At 44.2% G+C, this 9,029-nt stretch overlaps 1 protein-coding gene across 1 annotated transcript; it reads left to right on the top strand.

Annotated features, from left to right (window-relative positions):
- Window positions 1–6,427: 6,427 nt before the first annotated feature.
- On the top strand, window positions 6,428–8,760 carry LOC116129045 (UPF0481 protein At3g47200-like). The gene has a single exon (XM_031414790.1). It carries the CDS (start codon window positions 6,534–6,536, stop codon window positions 7,902–7,904), a length of 1,371 nt encoding a protein of 456 aa, XP_031270650.1. The 5' UTR covers window positions 6,428–6,533; the 3' UTR covers window positions 7,905–8,760.
- Window positions 8,761–9,029: the final 269 nt, after the last annotated feature.

Raw genomic sequence — 9,029 nt, forward strand, 5'->3', positions numbered from 1 at the left:
AGGGCAAGCATTCAACACAACACTCAATCAAACAATATTACCAAGAAACCAACTCAAATAAGAGCAAAAGAAGAAACAACAACTACGTACCTCAAGTGGGGCGTTACACTGGAGACCGTCGAAGCGGAAAGAACGCAAGCATTTGATACGGCGAACAGGTACTTGAACCAAAAGGAGGCCGCTATGCGGACAGTTGACTTCCAAAAGGCGGAGCTTGAACGATGTGCAGAGGAAGTAAAAGAGCTTCAGAGGACAACCGCTAGGCTCTCTAAGGAGGTCAGAGAGAAGGGTCAGGAGCTCCAGACGACCTCCATACGGGCTCAGCGAGCAGAACAAGAAAGGGAGGCCTCCAAAAAGTAAAGGCTAGCTCTTGAGGCCGAACTCCAGGAGAGTCGGGGAAAAATTGCTTCCCTGACTGAAGAAATGTAGATCCAGTCAGAGGAGATTGAGGATAAGGCCGTCGACTGGGCGATCGGGTCCATTTATACCCTGCGACCAAAGAATCCAGATCTGGATATTTCTGACCTCCCAGAGGGGTGGCAAGAGACCTTGCGGATCTTGGCGGAGGAAGATGATCAAGTAGCAATGGCCGCCCGAGGACCCGATCAGGCAAGGAGTTCGGGTCTTGCTTTGAAGGATCCCCCCACCGACCAGACATAATGCGATGAGACTGACTCCATAGGAATTAATAGGGTCTTAACTTTTGTACATGAAATACATTTTGCCTTCCATTTCTGTTCACTTAATTATATATTTGCGCAGTTTACAATTCAGTTTGTTTTACATAGGTGATATTACATGTGAATCGTTACAAGTGAACAGAATAAATGCGAACTGTTTCCAGTGAACAGAATAATACTTTACAACAAAAAGGGAACTAACAAAATCAAAAACTAATTTATAATGAGAGCTGAGCTTGGGATTACTGATAGTATGGCCGGAGGTGCTCGGCATTCCAAGCTCGGGGTACTTTGGAACCGTTCAACCTTTTGAGATGGTAAGTCCCCGGTCTGATCACCTTGTTGACCTGGTACGGGCCTTCCCAGTTAGGTCCTAGTGCCCCCGCACTTGGCTCCCTGGTTCCAAGGAGAACTTCTTTTAGCACAAGGTCTCCGACCTGGAAGTCTCTTCGCTTGACCTTTGAATCGAAGAACCTCTTCGCACGTTGCTGGTAGGCCGCTATCCTTAGCGAAGCCTTGCTGCGGTGCTCTTCAACAAGATCCAGACTTGCCCTCATAAGTGCTTCATTTTCAACCTCATCGTACAAGTCTCTCCAAAGAGAACCAGTTCCCACCTCCACAGGAATCATTGCTTCGCAGCCATAGGCTAGAGAAAAGGGGGTCTCTGAGGTAGAGGTTCTTGGAGTTGTCCTGTATACCCACAAGACTTCGGGGAGATCGTCGGCCCAATTTCCCTTGGCTGCCCCAAGTTTGGCCTTTAGAGTGTGCTTGATGGCCTTGTTGACAGCTTCAACTTGGCCATTTGCTTGTGGTCTGGCGACTAAGGCAAATTTTTTATGAATGCCCAGCTTGTCGCAGAAGTGCTTGAACTCCTCGTTGTCGAATAGCTTTCGATTATCCGAAATGAGGGTGTGAGGAATTCCGTAGTGGCACACTATGTTCTTGAAAACGAAGTCTTTCAGCTTTCTGGTTATGATCGCGGCTAGCGGTTCAGCTTCCACCCATTTTGTGAAATAATCTACCGCGACCACGGCATACTTGACTCCTTCTTTTCCGACTGGCGTGGGACCAATAAGGTCGATCCCCCACATGGAAAATGGCCAGGGGCTAGACATCGTTATCAGCTCGTGAGAGGGGGCTCACGGAATGCTCGCGAACCGTTGACACTTGCCACATTTCTTGACAAAATTGTGCGTATCTTCTTAGATCTGGGGCCAATAATACCCCTGACGAACAACCTTGTTTGTAAGAGATCGAGCAGCTGTGTGATTATCGCAGATCCCTTCGTGAATTTCTCTCATGACGTAGTCTGCTTCTTCAGTGGTTACACATTGGAGGAGAGGGGCACTGAATCCTCTCCTGTACAACTGGTCCCCGATGAGTGTGTAACAAGCAGATCTTGCTTGTAGGACCCTTGCCTCGACCTTGTCGTTTGGCAAGGTCCCATCCTTGAGGTACTGGAAAATGGGAGTCATCCAGGAGTCCGATTGAGCCACATTTACAACCTGTTCGGTTGAGCTGATAGTTGGAGCATCGACGAGCTGAACAGGAATGTTATCTGGAGCTTCTGAATCCAACGATGAGGCTATCTTTGCTAGGGCGTCCATTATAGAATTGATATCTCTGGGAATCTGAGTGATTTCAAAGTGTTCGAATGACCCAAGGGCGGCCTTAGCTTCTTTCAGATAGCGAACCATGTTTTCTTCCTTTGCTTGATATTCCCCTAAAATTTGGTTGACGACCAGCATGGAGTCACTGTAGACACTAATCGCGGTTGCGCTCATTTCTTTGGCAAGTCGCAACCCGGCGAGCAGGGCTTCGTACTCAGCCTCATTGTTGGTCGCTTTAAACTCGAACCGGAGAATATCATGAATTCGAGCCCCCTCGGGGCTTAAAAGGAGAAGACCCACACTGGCTCTTTTTCTGTTCCATGACCCGTCGACGTAGAGGTTCCAGGTCGATAGGTTCTGAATACTTTCCTGCATGACTTCGCTAGGCTGTTGCTCGCTTGGGAGATAGGAAAATTCTGAGATGAAGTTGGCAACAGCTTGCCCTTTGATGGTCGATCTGGGCTTGTACTTCTGGTCGAACTGGCTTAATTCCATGGCCCACTTGAGCAGTTTACCCGAGGCTTCTGGTTTCTGAAGGACCTGTATGAGGGGGTAATTAGTCATTACATGGATCGTATGGGCGTGGAAGTAAGGTCGCAACTTTCTGGACGTGATCAGTAGAGCATAGGCTAATCGTTCCATTTCCGGGTACCGCATCTCGGCATCCGACAGGCACTTGCTCGCATAGTATACTGGCCATTGTGCCTCTTCCTCCTCCCGTACTAGAGCTGCACTGACTGCGAACTGAAAGACGGACAAATAGAGGAGCAGGATTTCTTGCGGAAGAGGCTTAGAGAGGAGAGGTGGCTTCCCTAGTTGTTCTTTTATACTCTGGAACGCCTGTTCGCATTCGGGAGTCCATTCGAATTTCTTATTAGCCTTCAGAACATTGAAAAATGGCAAGCAGCGGTCAGTTAGCCTCGATATGAAGCGACTAAGTGCCGCGATTCGCCCATTTAGACTCATGACCTGTTTTTAGCTGGTCGGGCTTTCCATATCGAGCAGAGCTTGAATCTTCTTGGGGTTTATTTCTATCCCTCGCTGATTAACTATGTACCCCAGGAACTTTCCTAACGATACTCTGAATGAACACTTGAGAGGATTCAGCTTCATTCTGTACAGCCGAAGGATGTTAAACATCTCAGCGAGATGTGCGATGTGTTCTGAAGCGACCTGGGATTTGACCAGCACGTCATCCACATAGACCTCCATTGTTTTTTCGATCTGGTCGGAGAACATTCGGTTAACCAACCTCTGGTAGGTCGCGCCAGCATTCTTGAGGCCGAAAGGTATAACTTTGTAACAATAGAGCCCCCGGTCTATAATGAAGGACATATGCTCCTCGTCTGGCCCATAAATCAGGATTTGATTGTATCCCGAGTATGCGTCCATGAAACTTAGCAGCTCGTGCCCCGAGGTGGCATCCACGAGTTGGTCGATGTAGGATTGTAGGGATTCGTCCCTTTCTTGCCTTATGTTGCTGCGATAGCTCAAAGGCATCAAAAATTTTCGATTTGCTTAGAAATGACGTAGGAACGTCGTGCTCATCTGAGGCCACGAACTGATTGATCCCGCTGGGAGCGACCTTAACCACCGTTTGGCATGAGAAGTCAGCGTCACGGCCAAACAATGGCATTTTGCAATATCCGCAACCTGGTGGCGCTCCATCAGGTCGTTGAACTCATACAAATGATCATGCGGGTCATGGTTCCCATCAAACGGCCGCATGTCGGGCATTCTGAACCCTGGTAGGAGTGGAGCAGCTAGCACTTCGGGAGAGAAAGGGGATGCAGAGGCGACCTGGGACTGCTCATTTTGCTGCTCTCTCAGCCTGTCCAGAGCTCGCTGCAGCTCCTCAATTTGTGGTAACGGAGCCAATTGGGGATTGCTTTCACCCATACGAGTCCGGCCTTCGCGATTACGGTTCAGGAAAGTCTGGAGGTTGGACTCCTCTTCGCCTCGGCTGGCATTTTCGACCTCTCTCGGCACACGCTGACTAGAGGCGTGTGAAGGCGATGGATGGTGCGGGGTATTTTCACGACCCTCGCAGTGGTATGGACCGCCTCGCGAGGTGTGGGGACCACCCGCATGATAGCGATCGGGGATTGCTCTGCTGGCGGTGATAAGAATCGTCCTGCTTGGCACTTTTGCTTGGGTTCATCTGCGACGTGGCGTGGGACAGCTCGTGATTCACTTTTTCGCTGAGTCTCAGCTTTGCTAGCACCCTGCTTGGGGCATGGCTTGTGTTCGCTGGCCCTTTGGAGCCCGTAGGCTTGCTTTTTACCACTTGCTTACCCTTACGTCTACGCGTTGCAGTGCTCGCGGCATGGGCTATTTCCTCTTGCCGCGCTTTCGCGCGACCTGTAGGCGTTTTTGGCGGTTGTACCGCCCCAACTATTTTGGATGGCACGCCTTGGTCCAAACGGTCCAGCCTTTGGTTGACTGTTTGGAGGGTGTTGTCGAACCTCTCCAGGTAGCTTCTGATGGCGGGGTCGAGCTGCGAAGCTGCTAGGATATCTACCGCAGCATTTTGCGGAACTGAAAGTATTCTGGAAGAGGTATCCCCTTGGGTCAGGGGGACTCCCTCAGCGCGCTAGTTGGCTTGCTCAGGTTCAGATTGGCGGGCCATTTGCTGCTGTAGGACCAGTAGGTTAGGGATTCTCCTGATGAAGGATGAACACTAAATCTGGGCCCTCCTTCTAGCGCCAAACTATTGATGCGGGAATTTAACACCAACTAATCGACACGTGCATTACGTTGATTGGTCAAGAGACACACGTGATTATGGACAGAATGTAGAATAAATGCAATGAGAGCTTTTTAAAGTGGTTCGGATGCTAAGGTAGCAAGTCCTACGTCCACTGATTTGTATTAGTATTGTGGATCAGGTCGCAACAGCGGACTGACTTACAAATGATTAGGAAAAATAAATACAAAGTTTACAAGAGAGAGAGAGAGTTAGTTCAGAGTGCAAAAAATAGCCGAATCCCCCTTAATGAAGGGGTCTTCCTCTTTTTATAGCGAGATGAATGCAAGTAATCATCATTAAATCCATGGGTTGGTGTGAATGTCAGGACTAAATCCGGCTTTATGTCACATTATCCTCCTTCCAAGCTGATTTCACGTGATTTGGAGCAGGGAATGGACACGTGGGAGCTCCACGATGTCTTGTAGGTCTGACGTCCGCTTACCGTTCTGACGGGAGCAGGTCACACTTCATCACGTGATTTCCCACGTCAGCCCTTGATTTCCCAGGCATAACAGATATGATATAGGAGTGATAGGTAGCAAAAATCTCTACCCATATGTCAATTGTCCACCACCAATCAACATATCAAAAGACTTCCCACCACTCAGGTTAAGAATAAGAAACGACTTCAAATTCTCACCATATGTAGTTTCATGTATGAGATCTTTCCAATACAATAATACTACACCCATAATCTTTTTATATAAACTTACTTGGTAAAAGATGATTGTGTGAAAGTTTATTTTAAATTTAAATTCACCTAATTATTTTTTGCCACATAAGTTTGTTAGATAAAGTTTGTATAAAAAATTTGTGGGTTTATTATTACTCTTTTTAATATCATAAAATGATTGGCTGCCTTTTAATGAAGGGTTTATCAATCAAGGTTTTTGCAATTTCCTCCAATTATTAAATTACTTTTGTGAGCATCAAAAGTTGGCCAAAGAATGGAAGAGACGGACAATATTCATCTACAATTACTAAGGAGTTAAATAGATTGATATTGTAGGAAAATATATGTCACATTATGAAATCAAAGTAATTGGTTGGATCTTAGAGCAATTTCCTAGTAATCCTAATCCATACATGATTAAAATTGTCTTACCCAGTCGGCCATTAGGCTTTTGGATAATAGTGGCATTTTAATATATTCTTTGAATGAGTCTTATACACTGTAGATGGTGATGCATTAAAAAAAAAAAAAATTAATTGAATCTGCTGTCAATTAAAAAAAGGACAATTATTTGGCACATATGGGAGCCAGCTAGTGGTCTTTCACTTTAATTTGAGCGTAAGAATTTACTCCATCCATCTCTTTCAAAAGCAACGTACGCAATATAATAGAAGGGAAATGTATAATTCTTCCCGATCAACTGTTACTGTGAAAGTCAGTCAACACAAGATCCAATTTTAGGAATAATATACTAATTTTCTTGGCAATGTGTTGAAAACACAAACCTCAACAGATTTTCTAGATTGTTAAAAGAAACACAAATGAAAACAGAAATGAATGTCCTCCGCAATGAAGATGGTGAAAATGGAGGACAATCTTATCAAGATATCAGAGTCATGGAAGACGAGAGAGAATGGTTGGCGTCAATGGAAGTAAAAGTCAATCAAAGTCCTCGGTTATTAAGCAAATTAGCTGGTAAGAAATCTTGTTGCATCTTCAGAGTCCCTCAGAGCTTGGTTGAAATCAACAAGAAGGCTTATCAACCCCGTATAGTCTCCATGGGCCCTTATCACCACGGCAAAGAACACCTGAAGATGATCCAAGAACACAAATGGAAATATCTTGGCGCTATGCTCAACCGAACAAGAAACCATGGAGTTGAATTCAAGGACTTGTATGCGGTCATAAAATCAATGGAGCAACAGATAAGAGAGTGTTATTCGGAGACTATTCAAATCAAGAGCTGTGAACTCATTGAAATGATGGTTCTTGACGGATGTTTTGTTATTGAGCTTTTCTCCATAGTCGGAAAGTTAGTACAAGGTAATCTTGACGACCCAATTTTTACTATGTCATGGGTTTTTCCTTTTTTCACTCGGGATTTTCTCAGGCTTGAGAACCAAATTCCGTATTTTGTTCTTGAGGCTTTGTTCGAGCTTACTGTATTGGGTTCAAGAAGAAACAATCCTCCGACTTTGGCCAAACTCGCCCTGGAATTTTTCAATTATATGGTGCAAAGAGATGTTGAAGTCCTGGAGCAATACTACAATCTTACAGCAAAACATTTGTTAGATTTATTTCGTTTGAGCTTTATAAATTCGTCCCAAGAAACAACAAGAGAGATTAGTCCATTCCTTCATTTGATCCCGTCCGCCAAAAAGCTGCATCTAGCTGGCATTGAGTTCAAGCCAAGGAAGACCAGCAGCTTCTTGGACATTGACTTCAGAAATGGAGTCCTTGAAATCCCACCATTAACAATAGATGATTTTACCAGCTCTGTTTTCCTTAATTGCGTTGCTTATGAACAGTGTTACCGTTACTGCACAAAGCACATCACAACTTATGCAACCTTGATGGGTTGTCTCATTAACACGCCCGGCGACGCAGGGTTCTTAAGCGATCAGAAGATCATCGAAAACTACTTCGGGACCGATGAGGAAGTGGCTCGATTCTTCAACAATGTTGGGAAGGATGTGGCATTTGACATACAGAGAAACTATTTGTCAGAATTGTTTGAAGGTGTGAATGAGCATTACAGGAACAATTGGTATGTTAGATGGGCAAGTTTTAAGCATACTTATTTTGACACTCCGTGGTCATTCATGTCAGCCGTGGCGGCTCTCATACTCCTTTTACTCACCATGGTTCAAGCCTTTTTCGCTGTCTACGCCTATGTCCTTCCTGCCAAGTGATTGATGAATAATGTAAGTGTTTTAAGTATTGAATGGCCTTGAAAATTCAGATGCAAGAATTGAAGCATTCAGTGTTGAAACATGGAGGAAACAGGTATAGTTAACCAGAATTTGACATATTAAACAAGAATATATTTAGAATCTCTGTAATTTAGGTGAGTACGTTGATGTGCCATTACTGCAGGGGCGTAAGGCCACAGTTTTGTAACTGTGTTTCGTGTTATAGAGCTATTGTTCTAACTAACTGATCCGTTTACAAGTCTTAAACACTTGTGAACTTAGTGGAAATGAAATTACAAGTCATAACACACTTGCAAATTCTGTTAAACAAAAAAAAGCCAATCCAAATCCTAAAACACTTGGTACATGACATGTGGATTACAAGAATTATAATTCAGTCCAAGCCCAAGAAAGAAAGCTAGCCCAAGTTGTCCAAGAAGGCAAGTCAGATTCAGCTCAAGCTCAAGGAGAAGAATTAGCCCAAATTATGCAAGAAAACAACTCAGCCCATATGCATAAAGGAGATATTTCAGCCCAAGCCCATTCAAGCACAAATTCTTCAAGTGAAGTCCAAGTCCAACAAAGAAAATGCCCAAGCATTCAAGAGGTCCAAAACAGCCTATTATCCAAGCCCAAAGAGCATTCCCATGTTATTTCTTTTTTAGGTCACTTCAATGAATTCCAAGGCCCAAACTCATGCACTCTTATTAGTAGGATTTAATTAAATATTGTCACGTTTAGTTAATTATCCTAGGTGGTATATTTATTTTACTTAAGTAGTTAATAACCCTTGTAATGCTACTATAAGCCTCTCTCATTTTGTAAGGTTGAACAATGAAATAGAAATTAAACACTTGAGAGGAATGATTTTCCTTTTACTTTGAAATCTTTATCCAAGTATTGACAAGGGATTTGGAGGTGATTCAACTTCAAGTTGGTGAAGAGATCCTTTATCCTTGAAGATTCTTCTTGTCTGTATCCATTTTTTTTTCATTCAAGTAAGTGCCCTTGTGTCTCATCTTACCTTGGCCGAATTTCTAGTGATAGTTAGTGTTGTTCAAATCTGATTGAATGTCTTTTGTGTTTGCATGATTTTGGAGTTGAAATACCTTAGATAGTTGAAAC

Source organism: Pistacia vera, unplaced genomic scaffold (genome assembly GCF_008641045.1).
Source record: "Pistacia vera cultivar Batoury unplaced genomic scaffold, PisVer_v2 Contig206, whole genome shotgun sequence".
Taxonomy (NCBI): Eukaryota; Viridiplantae; Streptophyta; class Magnoliopsida; order Sapindales; family Anacardiaceae; genus Pistacia; species Pistacia vera.